Source organism: Tetrao urogallus (assembly GCF_951394365.1).
Source record: "Tetrao urogallus genome assembly, chromosome: 1".
Taxonomy (NCBI): domain Eukaryota; kingdom Metazoa; phylum Chordata; class Aves; order Galliformes; family Phasianidae; genus Tetrao; species Tetrao urogallus.
The window spans coordinates 85,933,969-85,960,115 of record NC_136813.1 but is presented as its reverse complement, the minus strand read 5'-3'; the positions used below and the strand labels follow the sequence as shown (position 1 = coordinate 85,960,115).

Here is a 26,147-nt window from a genome sequence, read left to right as displayed (position 1 = left end):
ACGTTGCAGATCCTGGTCATAGTCCTGGCACACCGTTTGTCATCCTGCTGGGATGGCCCTGCTGTTAGCACACAGGGAGGCTCAGCTTGCCTATTTGGTTTGCAGTCACACCTTATGCCCACAGAGCCTTTTGTCATCTTACTCAACAGCTGGCTCATGCTTGCTGCAAAGTAATTGCAGATAGTTCCTGTTGCAGCACCTGTAATAAAGGATCAGCTGTTTCTGTTGAGGTGCTCCAGCTAGAATTCTCCTACATTGTAAATCGATCTGAATCAATGCTGCCATAATCTCACCATTTCCCTGCATGCCAGGGGATGTGATTCACATATGTGCATAAGCCTGACTGCTGGGTGAGCTGCTGTAAGGACCTCAGGTGGGGACATTTTCTTTCTTTGTTTTTCCAGCTTCACTGACAGTATGGTGCCTTGTGTGTCACTGATACTTGGACAGGGGAATCAGGCTAGAACAGGGAGTTCTGGTCAAGTGTTGCTGATAGCATTGTTCAGCTGCACCCGATTGCAAGTTGAAGAATTCTCTATTCCTGGGCTGAAAACACTGCAGTTGTTTTTGAGCAAATTTCAACCTCATGAATGTTTATGATATGTTAAAATAGATCTTTCTAAGGTGGCTAATTGCCTATTTGTACTCCTTCTGAGACAAAAGCAGTGTTTTGATGCCAGCAGGCTTTGGATCATGTTTAAAGTGCATCTTTTCCTTCTGCTTCCACTGCTCTATGCTAAGCTGACTTCTCAAAATAGATTGTAAATGATAAAATGTAGGAAAGGTTGCAATTTATATTGGCTTGAAGTTGTCTTTACATTTTTGATGTCTAGAAGGCTAGTTCTGGTAATGACTTCTGTCTTGAATAGATCATCACAGCTGAAATATTATGGTTAGAAAATACTAAGTACCTTGATGAAGATGTTTACTTACCAGATTTTCTTTTTCATAGATCAGCAATTAACAAAAACAGAGAGAAGCACTTGCCACGTAGTGGCTGAAGGTACAAGTCCAAGATCTAAAGGGAAGTCTTCCAAGTTTGCAGCTTACAATTGCATGGCTTGTGGAAGATCTTTAATACACATTCTGAACAGCAGCTAAGGTTTTCACAAGCACGTAACTGTTGCCTAAAATTTGATACCAGCTGTAGATGGCTCAGCTGCCTCCCGGGATTCGCTTCATCACTTCATTTTCACGAGATCAGTGGTGAGTCTTCAAGTATGGTGCTGACATTGTGAGTTTGAGTCTGGGATAGATTATTTTGTGCTCTTGCTCTCTTTTTGCTTTTTTATCACTTGGTATGTGAAGCAAAAAATGTTGTAAGTTGTATAACAAATATTGCTCATTTTAAAAGTATTAGTCAAGTATCCTAGAGGATTTTCCTGTGCAAGATATGCACTTGAAAGGATAACTTTCACATTTTTATATTCGAACTCTTGAGCACCCTTCTCGACTTAGATTATGTGTTTTAACCAGAAGTGTGTATTCTTCTCCATGAACTGATGTGTGGTACAGACCTTTAGAATTAGGTTTTAATTCTTAGTACTGTAATATTTGAAAAAACAAACAATCCTGATAAGTGGATGGCATTGTTTTGTGTGCTTTCTGAGAAAGAATACTGAATTAATTGTGCGTGAATAACAAAAATAACAAATGGAAGACCAAGCACTTCTGTTGAAACAATTTATCACAGTACAGAAGCAAGGACAGTGTCATTATACTTTTATAACTCATGGCAATGCCTTCAGTAATAAGGCTGAATAACTCAACTCACAGTAAAACTCACCCTTTTTTTTTTTTTTTGTTAATGTCTTTGTGTGTCAGAACTATAAGCAATACCCTCGCTATACAGAAGTTTATAAGACAGGAGTTGATTGAAGATTGATTAAAAATTAGGGACTGTATTAAGCTGTCTGCTATCAGATCTTCTTATGTGCACATGCAGTTTTATTTGCAGATTTTTACATTAAGATTAAGGCTAGAAAAAGCCAGCAGATATACTCTGATCTCTCTGTGTTGTTAAAAATTAGAAATCCACAAAACACTCAGCTTCTTAAGCAGCTGAAACATACGTTCTGTAGGTAGGGAATAGAATAGATTAGATTGCTGCATTTGTTTTATGCTTGCAGTGGTGGAGTGACCTTATAGTTCATAGGGACTGCAGAGAAAGACCCCAGGATGCCCAGTAAAGTATGAGGGAAAAGCCTATCCAAACCCAAAGCTGGAGAATTATGTTCATACGCTCCAACTGACAGCACATGCAAGCAGTGTCTGTCCGTGCTGCAGTCTCTAGAAATGGCCAATTGCTGTTGTTGCAGTGGAAGGCAAAAATAAAGCAAAAATCCTAAAAGCAGTATAAGGAAAGAAAAAGGTAATAATTCACAATAGTTAAAATGACAGCTCAGCCATCTTTTACATCTTAATTGTAACAGAAAGCTGGCTGAAACCATAAAGCGTGAGATATGACTATCTGTATGTTTAATGTTTAACTGTCTTTTAATAGCCCCTGAAGGAAGATTGTGAACATGCAAATCAGCTCTGCAGACTCATGTGTGTCCTGCATATCACCTGTGTATCACTATGCTCCCTTCCGAAGCTAGATGACAGCGGGTACTACTGCTAGGGCGATTCTTCTGGCTGTTAGAGAATGTGGAAAAAAAAAGTTGTCTTCATCTATTCCCAGATTACCATTGTGTAATGTTTTCTGTAAAAGCACTAAAAGTAAGTTACATCCATGGTTTTTTTTGTATTACAGGTATAGAGCCTTCATTTTTACTCTCACCTTCTTCTTATATGCCAGCTTCCATTTATCAAGGAAACCTATCAGTATAGTTAAGGTAAGCAAGGTTGTGTTGTTATTTAAACATCCTTCTATTGTTAAAAAACAAGGAAGTAGTCATCTTTTTCAGTGTTTTCTTTTGTAAAGGCCATGTTTAACTTGGAATGGTTTTAAAGATGGAAACCTGATGACACTGGCACACGGATATTTACGTAATAAGTTTGATTGAGACCATTCCTAGAATGTTGTGTATACTTCTATTCTTTGGGCTTAAGACTCAGAACAGTTGTGCCTGCACTTGAGGCAGTTCATGTGAATTAATCCAATGTGTAGATATGTAACAGAGAACATGTCTGCATTCTTATATTTGAGAAAATCTTCTTGCAACTGATGACTCAAATGTGCTGAAATTCGATTGACATTTACATGACTGTTCCAAATGCTGCTGAACATCATAGTTGTCTGTATGCTTGGGACTCCGTGATTTCACTTCTGTTCCCAGTGAAGCCAGTGACAAGATATTCTCTATCCCTATGTTTTTCTCATTCTAATGTCATGTACCTGTAACTTGCCAAGCACAAATCAAATCTGCCAGGGCTCTTGTATATAACTGAGGGGTAACAGTGGATATGGTAGTTCAGGATTAGTGAAGAATTTTGAAATTCTGCACTTAGAAACACCACTTCTCTATAGCACATTGTTACTGGCCACATGGTTACTCTTTGGTGTAAAGGTGGCTTCACTGAACAACAGCAGTTAATAATGGCTTAAAATTTTACTGATTTCATTGTGTTTGACACAGGTTCACACAGAATTATTAAGTTTCTTGCTGTATGAAGCTTAACAAGGGCTCTGTTGGAAGTGAATTTTCCTTTTTCAAATTTCCTTTCTGTATCAGGGAGAACTACATAAGCATTGTGCTGCTTCACATGAAGTTGAACTCAGCTCCTACAGAGAATATGCTGCCCAGATTCAGTCTGTCAAAAAGCTGTCTAATGCATCTCAGTGTGGATGGGAGCCGTTTGGTAAGGCATATTTTTCTCCCCTTTTTTTCCCCCATAATAAAGTGCTTATATTAGTAACTAGTTTTTCTGCCTCTTGCTATTCTTCATACATGGGGAGATTCAGGGGTTGTATATGGGAGGGATGTTTTTTTCAAAGGAAGTAAAGACTTAGCTTGCAATGTCTCGCCTCCTTAAAATCACTTAAACAACTGATGTTATTTTACCTGTTAGAGCTATAAGGTGGTTTCAGTAGAACTATTTTCAGTCAGAAAATGGGCCTGAAATTTAGATACGTCTTTAAAATGTTTAAGGGACAGGATAGAATAAATGGTTATGATTTTCTGCTACTCAAGTTCAAGGTCTAACAGATACTGAAATTAGATTACTTGGTGTTTATCCAAACTGGAACTTTTCAGAGTCTTTATTGGGAGAAAGTATATTTTTTTCATCATTCTGCTGGAGATCAAAATCTTGGGACTTAATTGAAGAATGGAGTTGACAATGTACTGGCTAGCTTATCAACCTGTCTTTTTACTCAAAAACAAAGAATATTTGCCTACTTAGAAAGACACTTCAAATGTAATTGTACTGGAATCTAATGGAGATTTTAAATCATTCCTTGTCACTTTAATCATTGCCAAGAAAATCAGTGGAATAGAATAGTCAACTCCAGTCTCTCTAGCCATCAGTAAGCTATTCTAGTCACTCTTTAATTAGCAATTTTTAAAAAATCCACTCATCAAAGAGAATAAGAGAGAGTAAGAGCAGAGAGCTCTAGGCTTTCTGACAATTCTGTGTACTAACTGCCTGCTACATGGTAGTCAGTCAACTGAAATAATGTAGTCTCATGTTTTCAAATGTTGTCGTGTGCAGTAAAATTGATTGATTGTGGGTTTTTTTTTGTCCCTTGACCAAGGGGAGACTGAGCTTACTTGTCTGATACTAGTTGGATTTATTAATACTGAATACTTCTGAGCTCTAGTGTCCTATTTTTTTCCATGAACACACATGTTGTTGCAAAGCTGTCTCTTTGAGATGGCTCTCTAAAGTTGCTCTTTCAGCTCTGTTTTTGAGATGTCAGAGCCGGCAAGCTGGAATGTCACTGGAAAAAAAAGGGCGTTTTAATAACAGCAACTTTATTCTCAGAGTCAGTGGGAGAGGCATGGACCTGCTGGAGCATGTCTGGAGGTGGGCCTCAAAAATGAACCAAGGGATGGAACACCTTCCCTACCAGGTCAGGCTGAGAAAGCTGGGGCTTTTCAGCCTGTAGAAGAGCTGGCTCCAGGTGGCCTGTCAGTATCTAAAGCAGGGCTGTGAGAAGGAAGGGGACAGACATCTTTTTTAATGGGATCTGTTGTGATAGGACAAGGGGAAATGGTATCAAGCTGAAAGAGAAATCTAGGCTGTTATGTTACTAGAAAAAAGTTTTTATGCTAAGGGTAGTGAAGCATTGGAACAGGTTGCCCAGAGAGTTGCTGGATGCCTCATCTCTGAAGACGTGCAAGGTCAGGCTGAACAGGGCTCTGAACAACGTGATCTAGCTGTAGATCTCCTTGTTCACTGCAGGGGAGTTGGACTAGATGAGTGTTAAAGGTTCATTCCAACTCAAGTGATTCTATGATTCTTTGAATTGTGGCTCCGTGCAAACATAGTTGTCATTCTTAGTATGAGTTCAGGTCTCTTGAGGCTAGACATGTTTTTTCCATCTGGATGGAGTTCCTCCTGCTGCACTCTTCCATCCTGCAAGTTCCATTTTGTTGTGATTATGGTCATTTCTTGTAGAGAGCTGAACCTTATTTTTCTTTTTTTAAACTAGACTTCTGTCACTGTGGCTTATGAGAAGTTAGAGAATGAAGTGCAGAAGAATTTAACCATTCAAAAAACTGTATTAAGATGATTCCTTAAAAAATACAATTCCTTAAAAAGCCTGTACAATGATGGATTTTTAAAAATCTATTTTTTAAAAGGTATTTTTGCTTTCAGCACCACATATAGGAAACTCATCCACTACGCTTTTGAGAATACCCTTTATGGTTTAGTTGTTTGGTGGCTTTTTTTCCTTGGTTGGGCTCTATTTTTTGTTTGTTTGTTTAAGTAGCTATAGAAAGTGGTACCTTGTGAATAACTTCCTAAATGATGTTTTGAGTAAAGCAGAATTAAAAGTGGGCCTAGAAATATTTTCCTAATGCGCTACAAGAGAAAGCATAAATTGTAGAGGGTTTTTTTGTTGCTGCTATCAAATGTGTTTTACATAATATGTGCTTAAGTCCAAATAAATATCCAATGTCCATAAATATCCAATGTACATCCGCCGTGTCCTATGCATGTCATTTTTCTCATCAAATATAAAAATTATTGGCACGTATAAACTGGTGGTTTATTTTGAAAATATGTTCTTAGATAAGAATAACTACAAGCAGTTACTGGGAGCACTGGATTACTCATTTCTGTGCGCATACGCAATTGGAATGTATTTAAGGTAAATCTGATTCTCTTGGAAACCTTCATCACTTACTATAGGAACCATACTATTCCCAATATATTGTCCTATCCTACTGTAAAGTTTCTCATGAAGAGAATGAGAACTCGAATGTTGATGCCTTCTCCTATATCTGTGCTAATTGCTATAGAAAACGATGCATCTTCCTTAGTTGCCAGTGGTATTATACCTCTTGGTGTGCAGAAAGATTATTTTAACTCTCCCCACTGCCTTGTGCATGAGTGCTTTTCAACTTGCAGTCTAACCTGTATTTCTTTGGGGGTGCAGTGGGGTTGGGAGGCGCATCCCCAAATTTTATCCGTGTCCAATACACTTGTGTAGACTGAGGTGATGTGTCCTGTAGTGAAAGAGCAGTAGCAGACACTATCAAAACTATCCACGGGTTATTAACTGCCATTTGGAGTTGCCTCTTTTCCTTTACCAAAATTGGAACCTTCATAACTAGAGTCATTAGTGAGAGAGATAAATCTCATTTTAAATGACTGGAGATGTTCCCAGTGCTGTGGGCCATTTGTAGAATGATTCTGTAAGTCACTTCCAATGGGCTTCAGGTGAGTATGTCCCTGAAAGATTGTTGTGCAGATGTTAATTCTAGGCACTTATTGATCATGAAACATTTATTGTTTTTTTTCTGTCAAGTACTTTACTAGTAAACTTTCCCTTCAACAAGAATTAAGCAACACAAGATATTATTTATTCCTGAAAGCCTTATGATCCGACTTTTAATTACAGCTTTTCTTTTTCTTTCCTTCCACATTTCAAGTGGAATAATAGGAGAACGGCTGCCCATCCGGTACTATCTGACAGTCGGAATGCTTGCTAGCGGGTTCTTCACTGCAATGTTTGGATTGGGTTATTTCTGTAATATACATAATCTGTGGTTTTACATAATGGCCCAGGTAGGCATGATTTTCTTTAGATAGTCTGAGTTTCCATGGCGCTTTTTAATGTTGTGTTGCTATTGTTTCTTTTGAGTTCCTAGCTATGATTAGTGGTTAGATGGGAGGATATAAGGCTGACATCTGTCATCAACAATAACGTACAGAAATGATAGAGTAGGTAGCCCCAGGTTTAAAAAAAAAAAAAAGAAATATTTGAAAACAAATTAGTGTTTTAGTCTGTGGCAATTCATTGATGATCAAATCTTTGCAAGCTTAGATTTGGATGAGTTTTAAAACAAATGTATTTACTTTTGTCATTCTGCCAAGACCTGAATGATTCATCTTGGCTTCCTCATCAGGAAAATTACATTTTATGTGCCTAATGTTGGAGTCTCCCACGTTGGTGTGGCTGAGAAACTGTCAGCCTTTTTAATAAAATTTGTTGTGTGGGATTTTTCAGAGTGCTTGTAGATCTAATCACGCATCACAAGAATATTTACCATTGACCCAAAATGGAATTTTGATCATGACCAGTATATGATTAGCACTTCTGAGTCATTTTGGACAGGTCTGCATTGTGCACTGTTGCTTTCTTTGTATTATCTTGGTTGCATTTTCACAGCTGGCATGTTTGCGTGGCATGTGTAATATGACTTGCAGCAATACAGACTTGAGCACTGAAAGCTTTTATTTCACCAAGTCACCTGTAAAACGTGTCAGTGCCCCAAGGCTGTTAGCCTGTGTGGTTCCCAAGACTGGAGCCAGCTGCCTTAGGCATAGGCTGTGTGCTTACCAGTGATGTGGACAGTGAGTCCTGTAACATGAAGGTGTGAGATTGCTTCACTTCATGTTCAGTTGCTCATATGCTGTAATCTTTGGGTTAATGAACGATTGCCTGACAGGTTTTAGGAATTGAGTTAGGATTCCCTTACATCTGTGCAACTTGCAGGCCGAAATATCTCTTACCTCAGTCTGAATACAGTGTATTACGTTTCTCCTCTAAGCTTATTTGCGTATGTCTTTTAATCACTTTAAATCCAGTGTTCAAAATTGTCCAGTCTTCATGAAAGCTTTTTTATTTTTTCACTTCTATCCCAAATATTACTTTGCCATATGTTCAAACTGAGTGAAGTATTGTGTAGCCCTTAGAGTTTGGGGAATTGGTTTGTCTGTTGAAATGAAATGAGATTTTTGGTAAGCACGTGATTGAATTTTACTTTTTTGTGGTTTGCATTACTGGAAATGTTTCACAGGGGTTCTTCCCTGTCCATAAATATTTCAGCTTGTTTATTCTTGAAAAATAATGCTTTTGAAACCCCCAGTAAACTTCTGAAATCAAAGCACTTGTTCAATCTTCCTGACACAGCACTCAACAGGGATTATGTAGGAACTTAACTTGTCGTAGGCTATGCTTATTTATTATTGTTTCTATATGCTTTCAGATAGCTAATGGGTTGGTGCAGACTACTGGCTGGCCAAGTGTCGTTACATGTATTGGCAACTGGTTTGGAAAAGGAAGGTAAGTAATACATAATGCAAAGTTTTGGAAGTACAAATCAGTGCATTCAGGGCTATCAGATTGTAGTCAGTATCTACCTATCGCTTCAGTGATGCTTTGGGATAAAAGAAAAGGTAGGTGGATCCTTGACAGAAGTTTTCTGGTTAGCTTACATTTCAGTCTGAAATGTTCTCTTTCATGTCAAATTAGTGTTATCTGGTAACTCCTTTGTTTGATGTTTAATTTTTCAGATGAATTGTTTTGAAATTCTTGCAAATATTACCAGTCTAAAACCACTTTTGATAAAGGCTGTTATCATGCCTTTTTAATGTGTTTTCATCTGTGTTTCAAAGCAGTTGTCAGAGTACAGCTCTAAAGATATCTTTTGGTCTGATATATTCCTTCTAACACACTTAGAAAAACTTGAAATTTAATTTAAAAAAGAAGAGAGATATCATAGCTGACTTGACCTTTCTTTTTGTCACTTTCTTTAAATAATCCTTTTTCTTCCTTTATTTTTTAAAATCCTGCATAGAGATCACTCTTAATGCTTGTTTTATCATACCATGCAGAAATCTTCCATGAATTTTGTGAGAGCTGCATATTAAATTTATTGCCTCTGATGATGGTTGATGGCTGTAGCATATAGTAATGCTATTTAGTGCTGTCCATTGTAGATATAATCAAAGGAACATTACTGTCAATCAGTTCCAGGGGAGTACATATGAAAATTCAGTATAAATTTTCTATGTAAAATTGTGAGACAGTTCAAAAAATACAGTATCAAACTACTGAAAAGAATTAACAGGTCTGTGCATAGCAAATGCATTCATTCAGATTTTCTTTTTTAAGCAATAGCAACAGTCTTTAGTTTTAGGAGGCTGTTGGATAGAGCTCTGGTCCAATGTCACTGAGTTTCATTTTGCTACAAATTCCTTGAAACGTGAGCAGACTTCTTGGATCTTGTCTTCAGTCAAAGAAAAAGATTTATTTTATTTAAAATTAGGTTGCTCCAGGTAACCTCCTGCTGAAGGCAAGGCAGTTTTCCTAAGACTTACAAGGAAAAAAGCCTGCTAACCGCAAACACTTCAGCAGAATTGTTGTGATTTACAGTGGTTCTGCTGGAGCTATTCTATAGCAGCTCTAATCTAGGATTTCCAGGCTAACAAGTTCAGTGTATCTGTGAGTCATGTCTGTGCAGTGTATCTGCAGGACTTCCACTCACAGAAGCATTGGACTAAGCATGTATGTATGTATATGCTATGCAACATCTATATACATGTTTCTACCAAAGAAACTCTTATCTGGATGTATGCAACCCCCCGTGGTGCTGTTACATGCAGGATGAGTTCTGTCATGCACAGAGAAGTTCTTGGAACACTTCTCTAAATATTTAGATGCTTTGAAACGGACAGTTGAAAGGCTAGCATAAAGAAGTGGTCAGTTACAGAGCAATGAGTTATTTCACTGTCAGACAGATATTTCACTGTCACCACAGGTAAGCAGTCTTTTTTTATATGCTTTTTTCAAGATTGCTTATTGTTGGAATAATAAGAAATGTCTGTGGGACTTGTTTGTTTCTTTTTAATGTAGGCGAGGTTTGATCATGGGAATCTGGAATTCACACACATCAGTGGGAAACATCTTGGGATCCTTAATTGCTGCTTATTGGGTATCTACGTGCTGGGGTCTCTCCTTTGTGATGCCTGGTGTTATCATTGCTGTGATGGGGATTGTTTGTTTCCTCTTTCTTATTGAACGTAAGTGCTTTAGTGTGATAGAACCATGAAAGGGCTCATTATTGGCAAATCATTGTTGTTTAAGGTAAATGACCTGGGGCATAGTAATAGCTAGCAATTATTCTTCAAGATACACTTAATACTGCAACAACTTTGTCCTAGAACTAGATTAAGAAAAATCTGTGTGTGTCTGACAAGTTCATACACCCAGATTATCATATCTGAGAGTAACACTTCAGAATTCAGTGCACTGTCCTATATTTAATCCCTGTCTCTAAAAAAAAACTGTTCAGGTGTCAGACACATCTAAATATTAGAATATCCCACCTGGCTGTAATGTGTATTCTGTGCTACCATTCAACGTATGACATCCGTATTCTGTTGTACAAAATAAAGAGATTGCCTGATAAGAGCAAGTTCTGTGACCTTAAATTAGAAATGAGAAAGAAGTCCTTTCATTTGTCTCTTTGTAGACTTAAAGATAGCAATATGAATGCTTATTTTTCTGCATCTGTCCTGTCTGAGGACATAAAAAGCTTTGTTGACACAACTAGAATGATGCAATGAACTGGGCTGCCAGATAGAACTGTTGTCTTAGAATGCAAAGGGTACTGTGAAGCATCCTTTTCTGTTTCTCTAAATGTATAACCAGATGTTCATATGAGAACTATCTTTGTATCTTCTGTACTGTTGGCTTATTGGTAGTAAATTATACTACTGATAAGTGTTTTAAGAGAGATTATTTATGCTTTCTTTCATTATTAACTACGTGTGTTATTGTATTTCAGATCCTAAAGATATAAGTTGCTCCTGCACTCCATCCAGTGTAAGTGAATGTTTTTTCTGCTATGATTTTTTTTCCTTTTAATATAATATACATGTTTATGGTAGCTCTAGTATTCAAATCATCTTCATGGTCCTTTTGTGCCATGTTGTTATAAATTACCCAGATTTGAAAGAATGATTGGTTCTCTGTGCTTCAGTGGTAAAGCAGAAGCTTACTGTCTACCAAAGCAGTACAAATGAGGAGGTGAATGACTTGGTTTAAGCTAAGGTTTTGCAGTGGATGAACTTAGCACAGCAAACTCAGTAAAAGCTCTTCGTTTTTCTTCATGTTATTTTCCTCCAATCTTCCTGAGTGTATTCAGAGCGTTTTGACCGGTGTCCTTCAGTTTCCCTACTTGCTTGGATATGAGATAGCTGTCAACCATGGCCTATCAAGGATCTCACTGTTAAGAACCCTGTACTGGGCGCTGCAGAAAGTAAAATGCAAGCAGCCCTTTACCTAGTATGTGGTCTATGAACCTTGTATCTCTGAGCTTGAACGAAAGGTGGGATATCCCTTGGATAGAGGGAAGGGCAGCAGGAACACATGACTGGGGAAAAGAGGAGCAAAAAATGTATGTGAAGCTGCAGTTCATAGAATCATTAAGGTTAGAAAAAACCACTAAGATCATCTAGTCCAACTGTTAGACATCACCACTGTGCTCATTAAGCTGTATGTGCCGTGCCTACGGTGTTCTTGAACACCTGCAGGGATGGTGACTCACCTCTTAACTAAAAGATTAAGAGACTAGGGCAAGCAGTCAGTCTGTGGCAGAGAATTTTGTTGTGATACAGTACAGCCTTTATTTAAACCAAGCTAATCGGAATTACTACGGACTGTATTGATATTAATGAAGAACTGTGAAGTGGAGAGAAAAATAACTTGTACTTAATGATATTGGTCACATGACAGTGCTGTGTTGTGTTTGTGTTGTTTTTTGTTTGTGGAGTCATAGAATGATTTGATTTGGAAAGGATCTCAGTAAGTCATCTGATCCTACCCTCTGCTTGTATTAGGACTGACTTTTACATTGGATTAGACTGATTAAGGACTGCCTAGTGAAATTTTGAAATCTCCAAGAAGAGATAGGTTATTTCTTTTTAAATGTTAGGTGAGTTTTAAAATGTGTCAATTATGCAATTTACTGCTGTCAAAACAGTCTACATGTGAATACATAAGCTTTCTTTGTCTTGCTGAAGATGACATGCGTTCTTCCTTGTGCCGTTGTGGCAGCAAAACTCTAGCATTCAGTTGTTTCTAAAAGAAAATCCTTTTGTTCAAATATTTAGTACAGGGTTGTTCAAACACTGTTTAAAGTAAGTTGGTTAGTAAGTGAGCTCTGGTACTGAGATGTTTGCCCAGTACACTTAACACAGAAGTTCAATTTTTGTGCACTCAGAATTAGGTAATGTAGAAATCTATGTCAGTGATAAAGAGATGTGCCTTTGAAAACTTCAGCTGCTATGTGAGAATCATAGAATGGCTTGGGTTGGAAAGGACCTCAAGAATCATCAAGTTCCAACATCCCTTCCACATGCAGGGTTGCCATCCACTAGATCAAATATACTAAATCAGATTGCCCAGTGCCCCATCCATCCTGGCCTCCAGGGATGGGGCATCCACAGCTTCTTTGGGCAACCTGTGCCAGCACCTCACCACTGTCTCAGTAAAAAAAACTTCTGGACATCTAATCTAAATCATCCTTCCTTTAGTTTAAAACCATTCCACCTTATTTTATCACTATCTACCTATGTAAAAAGTTCATTTCCCTCATTTTTATTAACTCTTTAAATATTGGAAGGCTGCAATAAAGTCTCCCTGCAGCCTTCTCTCAAGGCTTCTCTCAAGCCCAGTTTGTTCCACCTGTCTTCATAGGAGAGCTGCTCCAGCCCTTAGATCATCTTCATGACCCTCCTCTGGATCCTCTCCAAAAATTCCAAATCTTTCCTGTGTTAGGGGCCCCGGACTTGAATACAGTACTCCAGCTAAGGCCTCATGACAGCAGAGCAGAGGGGGACAATCACCTCTCTCCCCCTGCTGGCCACTCCACTTCTGATGGAACCCAGGATAACATTGGCCTTCCATGCTGCAAGCACACTGCTGGCTCATGCTCAGTTTTTCATACCGGGACCCCTAAATCCTTCTCAACAGGGTTACTCTCAAGGAATTTTTCTTCCAGTTTGTATACATATCTGAGATTAGCTCGACCCAAGTGCAAAACCACTCACTTTACTTTATTGAACATCATTAGGTTCACAAGAGACCACTTTTTGAGTTTAAGGTCCCTTTGCATGGCATCTTTTCCTTCTGCTGTATCAAGCCACTCAGCTTAGTGTCATCAGCAAACTTGCTGAGGATGCACTTAATCCCATCATCAATGTCATTGATGAATATGTTAAAGAGTACCTGTCCCAAGACAGACACCTGTGGGACACTGCCCATTACCAGCCTCCACCTGGACATAGAGCCATTGGCCACAACCTTCTGGCTGCAGCCTTCCAACCAATTCCTTATCCAGTGAATAGTTCATCCTTCAAATTCACGTCTCTCCAACTTAGAGATAAGGATGCAGTGGGAGACCATGTAAAAGACTTCGCAGAAGTCCAGGTAGATGGCGTGAGCTGCCTTCCCTTTGTCCACTGATGCCGTCACTCCATCATAGAAGGTGACCAGATTGGTCAGGCACGACTTTCCTTTTGTTAAGCTATACTGACTGTCTCAGATCACCTGCTTGTCCCTCATGTGCCTTAACATGTCTTCCAGGAGGACTTGTACAATGATCTTCCCAGGTACAGAGGTGAGGCTCACCATCCCGAAGTTCCCGAGGTCCTCTTTCCTCCCTTTCTTGTAGGTGGAAATGAGGTTTCCTTTTTTTCCAGTCCTCAAGGACTTCATGTGACAGCCACAACTTTTCAAATATGGTGGAAAGTGGCTCAGCAGCCACCTTAGCCGACTCCCTTAGGACTCTGAGTCACTGGGGTGCATGTCATCCTGCCCCATGGGCTTGTACACATTCATTCTCATGAGAAGTAGATTCCTTTCTTGATTTGTGTATCTGTAATGCAAGAGGAGGGAGGCAATTCAAGCAGAAAGGAAAATAACAGACAAGGAAAAAAAACAAAAAGGAGAGTACTTGGGAGACCAATTATGTTACAGAATGTCATCACTATCCTCCTGTTGTTGTTCCAGAATATGTTTGTGGGTTCATCTCTGTTTCATGTTCAGTAAGACTTTGGTATGTGTTTGTTTCTACTGTAACTAAAACGCAGAGCAGTATTTTGCTCCAGGCTATTTCTCCTTTGACTCCCAGGGACCCGTGGGCAGTCAAGTCTGCTACATTTTCAACTAGGTCTTCGGAAGAACAAGAGAGCAAATATAGGTCTCGGGGTTTCCTGTGTGTGACAGCAAGTCAAGGCTGCTGAGGAGTGTGTTAGAGGCAGGGTCCTAAGGAATCCCATATGTCTTCATAAAGTAGAGAATTACTATATGTGAAGGCTATCTGCACGTATATGTGAACTGCACCTACTGGTTTCAGGTATCACAGTCAGATAGTTCAGGGATGATTTCTGCTTTTTACTGTGTCCACCTTTCCCTCCTCCCCTCCCTCCCCCCCCCCAAAAAAAAAAAAAATCTTAGATAGATGGCTTTTTATGTTGTAAATTCTCTCTTTTCTTGAATAGTAACTGATGGTGACTTTTCTGCTGTCTGTTATTTTTTTTTCTTTACCAGTTAATGGATTTTTTCCTCATATGGAAGTTTCCTGATAAAGCTTCTGATTGCCTTTAATGGTCTGTGGAACTCCTATTCTTAGTTTGTTGCTGTGAGATAATTTGTACTTACAATAAGCTCTGTATTTTTCATTTATTTCTTTTTCACTTATTAAAGGTAACTTCTGTCAAATATGAGAATCGTTTACATGACTTGTAGAGACTCCTAACAAGAGGCATTTTTTCCTTGGGCTTTATGTCGTTCACAAGTTCTCCTGCAAAAATGTCAGCTGCTTCTATAATACCTTGAGCATAATGTTGTTAGTATTGGCTCTTAAGCTTTGTGAAAGTAAATGTTTACTATTTGTCTCTAATGCACTTTTATTGGGAAGCATGACTAAGAAATTGCATGCAATAGCCTGTTCGTATGCCTCAAGGAGCTAGTAATAAAAAAAGGCATTCAATGTCTACATCGTACTGATGTTTTTAACTAGAAGCCAGTATTTTTAGGGGTTTCTTTTCCCCTTCTGTTCACCACAATTTCCCTTTTCTGGGACTGTCCTTTGACCTAATCTCCAGGGCATCAGTAAGATCACTGCACCACACGCAGCCTCATTGTATAGCATTGCATTTGGCATTCTGTTTCCCTGGAAACCTTACTCTGCATAGCAGAAGGCATCACTTCTTCCTTCCCTATTCTGCGTATCCACATCTGCAAATATTCTAGGGTTTTGTGAAGTATTTCCCTGCCTGCCTCTAATGTTTCTCAGATTCTCTCTTGGGAAGCTGTATACCACTTTAATTGCTTAGATATCTCACTTCAGATCTGTGTGGTCTGTGAAATACATTGGGTCACAGTTTCTGCTCACTATGGGGAGGGCGGTTTTAAAAGTTAAGGAAATTGACAAGAATAGAAGTCTGAGAAGATCTCCTAAAAATGCAGATGTGGTATCATACAGGTGATTGTATCTGATTGCTGAATTGAAGGAAAAAAAAAAAAAAAAAAAGAAAAAGGAAGGAAGGTACATGTAATAAGACAGACTGTTATCACTGGGAACGAACTTCCAAACTTGTTAACCAAGGGTTAAAATTTGCTGGCATACATAAAATGGTAACTGTCACTCTGTGCTCAGTCATCTCAGGTGACAACCAGAACAACTTGTGCTTTTGCAAATAGGTAGAAATTATTATTAAATATTATTTAAGAAATCAAGGAAACATGTCTGTTTGTTTTGCTCATAAGGCTGTAGCTTGTCACTTAGGACAAATATTTTGGTTGGGTGCAGACAGCCGTGCCAGTTGGTGCCAAAAGCTGAACCTCTAAATGGAAGAATGAGGCTGGTTAAGTTCAAAGACAATTGAAATAAATAGGGAAGAATTGAAGATATGTTCATATTAAGGTTTAAAGGTTAGGTTAATCTCTCTGTGATATCACTGTCTTAGATGAATTTGGTCTACTGTTTATTTGCAGCGTGATCATGAGCCCAGTATTTCTACAGAGTTTGTAGTGGTGAGTAATCTGATTTCACTGAGTTGTCCAGAAGAACAGATGGAGAGCCAAGCACAGAGCCTCGGATGTGCAGTTCTCGTTCCTTATTCAGCAGTTCCTTCAGTTGTGCTTTGTTTGCTCATTGACTCTGATTTATGAATCTGGGATTTGCTTCAAGACATTTGATTATGGTAAAGGGCTTTTGAGTACTACAATTGGAAACTTAATCTGCAGCATTCCAGAAGGATATACCCATGACAAATGCAAGCAAGAAGTCCGTGGACTTTATTATACGTTGATGTACTATTTATCATCAAAATTGAAGGAAAGGTTTAATGGCATTTTTAAAATATGATTATTTAAAACTGTATTTATTGCTTCTAGTCTTTTCTCCCTGTGCTTTCTTTTTATTTTTTTTCCTTCTCATAAGTACACATATTCATTGCAGCCTGTTCATACAGACTTGCCTTTATTGTCTAAGAACTTTCTTTAACCTGACTTGCATTTCCAGGAAACCTAGCTCTCTTAAATTCCTTTGGCAACGTGCTTGTGCTTTTAGAAGAAACCTGCAGTTTTTATCTTAATGAAAAGAAGAAAGATGTTCTAAGCATTAAATGTGCAGCCTCTATGTCTAGTCCTTATCCCAAGACATTTCCTTTTTGCCACAGTAAATCTTATTTTTTCAAGTCAAATGAAAAGTCTTGTTTTTTTGGTTTGGTTTTTTTTTTTTTTGGTTTTTGGTTTTTCTCTACAGATAATGGATTTTTTTTTTCCCCACAGATTGTTATAAATCACTTTCTGACAAGAGTTTAATTTTTTGTAAGACAAAAACCTGTTCTTCTGCCCATGGGTGTTATTCAGTTTTTTTGCAGAATGTATGGCCAAGACTGCTTGTGCCTCAGCTCTGCATTGTGCAGCACAAATTTTGGTATTCATCCTCACCTCTCAGAAGTTTTTTGCCCTCTTAGGAGGATTTGATTGATGAAAGGCAGTTTGTGTAAAGAAAACTGCATTATATATCCTTGTATTTTTGTCGGACAGGAGTTACCAAGTGATTCATCTTGAATTAAAATGTTCAGTGAGGGCAGGCATTCTTTTTTTGATTTGTGGTGGTTTCTCATTCATTTGTTTTGATGTGGCATTCAGAATGTGATTTGACACTTGGGAAGCAGATATCTCATCCCTGAGGAATGCGCAGTGCCTCTTATGGTGTTAGCAATAGGTTCTCCTTCCCTGACCACAAGCCTACATTGAGGCTGTATATTTATTTCACTAGGCACATCATAGTCTCCTTGGCATGTCATTTTAGGCCAAGGATCTCACGATGGTGTTTTATAAGGAATGTAATTTTGGTGTGAACTGATGCAGTAATGCACAGGGCAGTAAATAGATGTAAAAAGCAGTGCATTAGTTCAGGTCCATCTAGGGCCTAAAACACAACTCATTGCCTTGATTTCTGTGTACCCCAGAGGCTCTCTGACTTTTTGGTAATCCTGCGGAAGCCCCAGGCGCATGGTCTCTGGTCTACTTCTGAGTTGGAATGGAGTGAACTTAAACAAGTGGAAGACACTTTTAGCTTAAATGGGCGGAGAAATAAAGAAACAAAGTTTTTCTGGGAAAATAGAATTAAATAAAAATCTGTAGTTGTCACTGAGATAATTTCCATATGAGAAAAAAATGTCAGCAATGCCAAAGGAAGCTCAGTATAGAAAGAAGCTGGTAAGATGGTGGAAAAATGGTGGCTGTGCTCTAAATTCAGTATAAGGCTGCTTTGTAAAAAACAGTATGACTTAGGCCTCCAAAGACATTTATAATTGCATTTTATGTATATTGCCATAGGTCTCTGTAAGAGCTTAAACACAAAACACACACAGGCATTTAATTAAGGATTCTTCATTTGGGATTATGCTATATGTTGATGCTATGATACACATAGGCTTCATTTGTGAAGAAATTATTAGCACTATGTAATCCTTTACAAATCAGGTAACAGAAGTATGAGGGGTTGTTATTTTTCTTTCAGAGTTCTAAAGCATTCCTGAATGGTGCATCTCGGTTCAGAGTCCAGATGACAACCTTAAATGCCAAGGAAACTAGCAAGTCTCAGGTAAAATGTGATGTGTTATTGTAAAGCAGTATAGTAGACTTTCTAAACATCACACAGGAAATTTACAGTAGATATACTGTTGGCAAAGGTTGGTCTTTCTTTGTAATGCTGAAATCTACTTTCCTTTCCATACACAAATGCAACATCAGATAAGGGATCTAAGCATTATCTTGCATAAGTACTGCAGGAGAGATTAATAAGATAGCATGGTAACTTATTTGGCCTTAATTTGTGATCTTTATACAGTTCAGCATATGTAATGCAGTGCCAGATATTTTCAAGACAACCCATTTGAAATCCTTTAAATGTTTCAGTGGATGTGTGTGTCCCTTCCCTGCAGTCTCACTTGTCTCCTTATGTAAAGTAATAAATGTGCATACTTACAGGTGCGTGCAAGGATACAAAGTTCTAAATATGAGCAGTTACTCACAGGAATAAAAGCATGCAACTGTAATTGCTGGTAATTATCACTGGAAACTGAACTCTGGATGTGCCAATTTATAGGCAAAAAGGAATTTTATCTTGTGATGAAAATTAACTGAAGAAATTCCATTTGAAATACTGTATTTGTATTCAGTACACTTCACACATGATATCCTGAGAGGATAGCCTTTTGTTTATTTTTTGTTAACACTTCCTTAGGACTTTTACAGGAAAACAGAAACTTCCTGGTCTCTTCAACAGTAATTGGCATTGATGGAAAGGTTTTGTACTCTTTAAGAAAAAGCTCCACCAGTATTTTGGTTGACTCTCTGTAGCTCCTGCAATCAGTGCAGTGTAATCTTCCTTCAGTGGTTTGGAATAAATGTCAGTAAACTCAGTTCAGAGTACCACTGAGCTTACTTAGTGTACCAAGTTTACTCATGTTCATTTTGAGTCACCTAAGAGCAGTCTCCAGCCCAGAAACCATTTGGCAGTATAACTTGACAACCATCTGGAAGATAAAGGGAGAAGATTTAAGAATCTAAGTAGGTGTCTGTAGACAAGGCATGAAGACAGAGAGAGCTAAAATATGGTCAGCAAATAAGTACACACAGATTTCTTCTCTAACTATTCAGAGAGTCTGCATAGCAAGTGGGCAGAGAAGAGACACTCTTGCACAACAAACCAGGAAGGCACTTAATGGCAATCCTTTCAATATTCCCCCTTTTTTTTTTCCCTACTAGCTGAGTTATGTGTGTATTATAGAGTACTGGCAGGGCAACTGTTTTTGTTGTTGTTGTTTATTTGGCTTTGGGTTTTTGTTTGTTTTTTAGAAGAAAAAAAAAATGAGGGTTGGGGGGAATCCCCTTTTTATCATTGCTAATTACAAAAGATAGTCTTGTCTGAGTGAACGCCTCTGCTTTTCACAGCAGTTGTGTTATGGTGATACTGAGATGAGGATCACTGTCAGCTTTTCTGCCTGGGCAGGCAACAGTTGTTCTGCTCCTATGAGCCAATCCTCCTCTGAGCACACCGCAGTGGCAACCTTGACTGATTTTTATTTTTTTTTTTAAATAACTTGTCAACTACTGTAAAAAGCAGACACTCAGTAAATGCAACGATCATGGTATTGGCCACGTGACCTGGATATCTGCATGTGTTTGTTACTGCTGATGACAGATTGGTCTCTTAAAAATAGTACAAAACGAAAGGATAATGAATCTTTCTCCAGAGATGAAGAGTGTGTAATCACACTCCATTACAAACTGACAAGGCTGAACCATAGTATCTCTGCTAAGCACAAATTGATGTTTTTATTAATTATTCAGCTATGTACAACACAGACATTCCATTTTGTTGGTAAAAGTTTCAAGTCTGTGTTACTAAATAAGTTATTTGGATTTCAGTTACTCTCACTGCCACATTTAATCCTCTGTATTTGTGTAAGTTTCCTAGAATAATAGGATTGTTTGACATGGAAGGAGCCTTTAAAGGTCAAAAGTACTGCATATGTAATGACATCTCATTTTCTTTACTAAAATACAGCCAAATTCAAATGAGGCTTAATTCTTCAGTAAGGCTTTATTCAAAAGCACAAGAATGGAAAGGAGGAAGACAGTACATAGAATACGTTTATAACTTGTAGATGCATACAGCTTGGTAAGCTTCTCCAAGAGCAGTAAAAGTGAGGGTAGCTAAAACGTGTTCTTTTTCTTACTTGGCAAAGAAGTGCTATTAATAACTGCATTTTTTTTTTCAGCTGTAAGATGTAAATTTCCAATTCTATTGTGAGTTCACTGTGGTTGATGGATAAAAATAAGCTGCGCTCATGGCTAGACTGGGGCAGCTTATTCGTGTCGAGTGATAATTCGCTCACTAGTATTTTTAGCAGCCAGTGGAACTATTATTAGAATAAAATCCTTCCTAGTGGTAAAAAAGAACTCAGAACTTAGTTCCTAGACAATATTGGTTAACGTCAGGCTTTTCAAAATTTCTGGATTGCAGTGCTCAAATGAGACAGAGGTAAAAAATCAGTGCTTAACATAAAGAACTCACTGTCCATACCTCACTTGGAAAAATGGGCTGGCTTGTAATTTAATCAGTGAATAAGATGTTACAGAATCTGGAAAACAAGCTTGATATTAATACGTAGAAAAGATAATAATTGATTTTGTACAGGAATGTAGATTTTCAGTTGTAATTAGACCACATTTAAGTAGCGAAATTGGAAATTATTTTTTTCCTTTAGGCCATATTATAATATGTAAGTTTTTTGCAACTTGAAATAAGCCACTACAGAATGAAAACTTGATTCCATAAGTAAACAAGCAAGCATAAACAATCAGACTTATTTCACTCTGTTTTTCATATACACTGTTTGGTTTCTCTATATCCTCTATATCCAAATCAAGATATTTAAAAAGTTATAACTATCTGTAATAAAATAGATACGTTTGTATCCGTATACGTTTGTATACGTTTGAAATTATTTTGGAATGATTTGCTGATTTGATATGTGTTTTGATACATTGTTCTCTTCTCTTGTGTACGGTGCCACTGGGGGGAATTGCAGGATGCAGAAATGCAGCATTTGCTTATTGACAGCGAAAATTCCATGACATCACAGAACTCCATTACTATGGGCACTGGGGAAGGCAGACATGGGACATCAGCTATCAGCTTCCTTGGGGCTTTGCGAATACCTGTGAGTATGTGTGCTGTTGTTGCCTGTTCATGTAGGAATCAGGTTTTGCCTCCATGAAGTTCTAGATGAAGTGATAGACATCACTAACTTTGCATCGCAAGCTTTGATCTGGTGTATATAGGCTGAAGCAGATTTTGATGCACGAGACAAACATTTAGGCTCCAGTGTTGCTCTTTTTCAGCCTGTAACATGGAAGTTCACTGGTGTCAATTAGAGATATGTGTATTAGGAATGGAAGAGCGTAAGCATTTTTCAGAGTCAGATCTTTCTTCCGTGGATTATGTTTTACACTTCTCAACATTGTTTTTTAAGGTTTTCATTTTAAAATCTCTTATATGGTTTGTATTGACAAGTTTGAGATAGTCAAAGCATCCAGACAGCTGGTAAAAGAAAGGAAAAGAAATTTCTTGTAGTTCAGGAACAGTAGGTCTTGATTATACTGTCAGCTTGAAGTCTGTCAGCTTCAATGCAATGCAGAAGTAATAAGAATTATACCTGAACTGATTTAGATCAGGTGTAAATGTAGAGGGGGAAGTCCCCAGGACCCAACCACTGTATTCCTGCATCCTCTCACTCTATCAATCTGATTCTCTGTCTCAATTGTTTTTCCTGTGGCAAAGTGGAAAAAGTATGTAGAAAAATTGCTTCTAAAGTTCTCTGCACCTCCTCAGTATTATTCCTGCCGTACAACTATTGGTGAAGTAGAGCCAGCTGCATATATGTGGTCCTTGCAGTACACCGTGCTATGAATTTAAAAATGCCTGTCTTTAGCAAGAAGATATCAGTTTGAGGGGGATGAAGGTAAGTCACTGTGGCACTTTAGTTACAGGTCTGTGCAGAATCGCAGAATCACCAAGGTCAGAAAAGACTTAAAGATCACCCAGTCCAGCCATCCACCCATCACCAATAGTTCTCACTAAACCATGTCCCTCAACACAAAATCCAAACGTTCCAGGGTCGATGACTCCACCACCCCCCTGTGCAGCCCATTCCAGTGCCTGACCACCCTTTCAGAGAAGTATTATTTTCTAACGTCCAGCCTAAATCTCCCCTGGCGCAGCTTGAAGCCGTTCCCTCTGGTCCTATCGCCAGTTACACGAGAGAAGAGGCTGACCCCTCACTACAGCTCACTACAACCTCCCTTCAGGTAGTTATAGAGAGCAAGTAACTATACCTTCTATACATCCAGCAAGAGAGGAGATTGAATAAATTAGTACTTGAAATAGGCATCTGCCACATCTATGATTTGTTCTTGCTACTTATTAATTTGAGCTGTGTCATACCGGTTAACTGGCTGTTTTTTAAAGAGTGTGACAATAAGGGAGAGGTCTTAGAGCCATCAGAAAGATAAATGTAAATAACATAAAAGTATATTCATTTCTCTGGAATATGATTGCACCTTGCATAGAAAGTCTCTAAATTAGGAAAATAAGTGATGCAGCTGTCCAAATAGTATCCGATCCTTCCTGTTTATTTTAGTGTTCTCTATTCAGTTCACTGTAATTAAGGAAATGTATATAAGCAGAATACTGTAGTCTGCTCTGATTGTAAGCTTTCTTTTGTCAAGGGAAAAATGTCTTTTGGGAATTCTTGAGAGAAAATGTGTAAAATGCTTCTTAGAAATATTTCTATAATGGTCTTTGAAAGTAGCTAATAACCATTATCAAGATACTGACTTCCTATTTCCTTTGTTTTCTTAGGGAGTCATAGAGTTTTCCCTATGCCTTTTGTTTGCAAAGCTTGTGAGCTATACTTTTCTCTTCTGGCTTCCCCTCTATATCACAAATGTAGGTAAGTATCACAGTAAGGGGAAACAGAATTATGACTATGAAGTGTCTAGAAATATGGGCTTAATAAATAAGAGAGTAAATGTTACTGCTTCTGAAATAGGCTGTCTTTGCTAGAGTAGCAGGAGGGCTGTAAGGCACCAACTGAGATGTTTCTCATTGAATTCAGTATGATGAGAAGGCATTAAAAAAAATAAATTAAATTTAAAAAAAAAAAAAAAAAAGAAAGAAAGTGGATTGTCTTCAACAATTCCAACCTGTAATGCTGTGGCTCTTGCAAACCCATTCTTTAAATGTGCTTTGAATTACCAAACTGCAAAACTACTAAAATGCAGACAAACTTCTTTATCTGTTCACCAGTGCTGTTTTTCACTGAAGAGTGCAGAGGAAGGAGTTCTCCCTAGACAGAGAGTTCTTGTGAGTGATGATGTGACCTTTAAATCCCCAGCTAACAAAAACGCATTGTTGGCTGAGTCTAGCAGTAGCAGACAGTGGAGCGAGACAAGTTTAACAACCCATGAAAACACACTCGGCTGGAAATACTATAGCTAACGGCTGTTGTGTGGACTCCCAAGTAACCAGTGCTACCTTGAAAGTAGCTGCCTGGTAATAGAAGATATTTATCAACAGTCCTCCAATCTGTGCTGTAGCAGATTTATTGTTGGTGAGGTTATGGTAGCACCATTGACACCACTGCTTTAGCACATGCTGCTCTTTCAAGTGTATTGCAGAAGCTTTTAAACAATACATACCAAAGGAGTTTAGAAATTTAGCTGCTTTTGAAATGCCATATTTTACACAATGGAACTTAAGTTGCCAGGCTTCCTGAGAAGCTTCTGGAAATCTGACCTGGTAGTACTTGAGTGACTATATTAGACTAAATGTAAATATATGCCAACACTGGTCCTTGCTGTCAATAACAGAGAGTGGACTTGAGGAAATCATTTGTCTCTTCATAGTCTACAGAAACTGCACTGCAAGTGCTGTGCTGAGCACGTGTCCAGCCATCTAATGATGAATATTACTTGACATGTGATGGAAGCCCCCAGGATGAGGCTCTGTAAGTGATCCAAGTGTATGCTAATCATTATTTTAGAGCCAAGAGCCTCACTTAGGAGCACTCATTAGATCATAAGACTGTGGCTGTTCACAAATTGGAATATTGTTAAGCCAAATTTTAACAATCAACAGCTCTACTGAGTAGACTTTATAACTGAAGCATTAAAATGTCCTCCCTTGGGTGTAATTGTATTCAAAGGACTGTATTGCTGAGTGACTGATTATGATACCCATCACATGACTGTACTGAGATCTGCTTTTCATAGTCCGGAAATGAAAGAAAATGGTTTTGATTATTTTTGTTTTTGTTTTGTAATTGTCACCAGAGCACCTTGATGCCAAAAGAGCTGGGGATCTTTCTACACTGTTTGATGTGGGTGGAATCTTTGGTGAGTTTAAACATCAGTATTTCATCTTCAATCAGACCAGTTTAGCAGAAACAGTGGTGTACACAGCTAATGTGTATTAGTAGTTCTGCCTTATATCGCCTGAAATAGAGAGGCAGTAAGGTACTAAATAGAGATAGATCAGACATTGAAATCCTTGTTAAGCATTTTCACTTGGACAACACTACTGTCTCCCTGATTTGTTCATCCCAGACTGAGCCAAGTACTATGGAATTTTTTAGCTACATTGTGCATAATAGATGTTCTGCTTCTATGGGCTGATCTGCTTCAAACACTGGAGTACTGGCAACCTTGACTGATTTTGTTTTTTTTTTAATAACCTCTTCAACTACTGTAAAAAGCAGATTCTCAGGATATGCAGTGATTGTGGTGTAGGCCATGTGACCTGGATATCTCCATGTGTTTGTTACTGCTTCTGTCAGATTGATTTCTTAAATATAGTACAAAATGAAAGAATGATACATCAATCCTTCCCCAAAGATCAAGAGTGTGTAAATCACACTCCGTGACAAACTGACAAGGCTGAACCATGGTATCTCTGCTAAGCACAAATTGATATTTTCATTAATTATTCAGCAATGCAGATATTCCATTTTGTTGGTAAAATTCCAAGTCTGAGTGATTATCCTGAGTTGGTATCACTGAGTTACTGATTTCAGTCACTTTCACTGCCACATTTAACACTCTATTTTAAATAAGCTTCATAGTATGATAGAATCATTGGATCGTTGGAAGGAACCTTTAGAAGTTGTCTGTTTCAACTCTGTGCTACGGGTAGGGACACCGACAGCTACATCAGGTGGCTCAGAGCCCCCTTGAGCATGATCTTGAATGTTCCCAGAGATGAGGCATCCACCACCCGCCTGGGCAACCTGTGCCAGTGTTTCATCACTCTTACTTTTAAAAAAAGCTCAGAGTAATATGTCAGAAATGAGCAGTGTTTTACCTCAGACAGCCCTGGTCAGGTTTGCTGTGGGATTTGTGCAAGAGACGTCCCGTAAGACACTACTTAAGATACATCTTCCATTAATTTTTAAAAATTATTATTATTTTTAATATTAATAGCTGGTAGTTTGCATTGCTACTGTTAAAATAGTTCAAGTTCTGAAATTGTTCCAGTAATTCAGAAGATAAATGGTGCTGCTGCTGGAATAACTAATGTGCCATAAGATAATTTTACAGTGCTAAGCTAGATTTCACGTGATATTTTTTCTGTTCTTCTGCTTCATGCAGGAGC

The 26,147-nt window shown here is 38.3% G+C and overlaps 1 protein-coding gene across 1 annotated transcript in view; it reads left to right on the top strand.

Annotated features, from left to right (window-relative positions):
- Positions 1–1,150: 1,150 nt before the first annotated feature.
- Positions 1,151–26,147, top strand: part of SLC37A1 (solute carrier family 37 member 1) — a gene marked incomplete at both ends in the record, with an annotated part of 31,497 nt that continues 6,500 nt past the window's right edge. The window contains 13 exons of the mRNA XM_079549292.1: positions 1,151–1,206; positions 2,756–2,837; positions 3,678–3,804; positions 6,184–6,262; positions 7,047–7,182; positions 8,607–8,683; positions 10,256–10,422; positions 11,190–11,227; positions 16,406–16,444; positions 18,447–18,530; positions 21,526–21,657; positions 23,358–23,448; positions 24,830–24,892. Coding sequence (XP_079405418.1) covers positions 1,151–1,206; positions 2,756–2,837; positions 3,678–3,804; positions 6,184–6,262; positions 7,047–7,182; positions 8,607–8,683; positions 10,256–10,422; positions 11,190–11,227; positions 16,406–16,444; positions 18,447–18,530; positions 21,526–21,657; positions 23,358–23,448; positions 24,830–24,892 — 1,171 coding nt within the window. The remainder of the gene's footprint in view (positions 1,207–2,755; positions 2,838–3,677; positions 3,805–6,183; positions 6,263–7,046; positions 7,183–8,606; positions 8,684–10,255; positions 10,423–11,189; positions 11,228–16,405; positions 16,445–18,446; positions 18,531–21,525; positions 21,658–23,357; positions 23,449–24,829; positions 24,893–26,147) is intronic.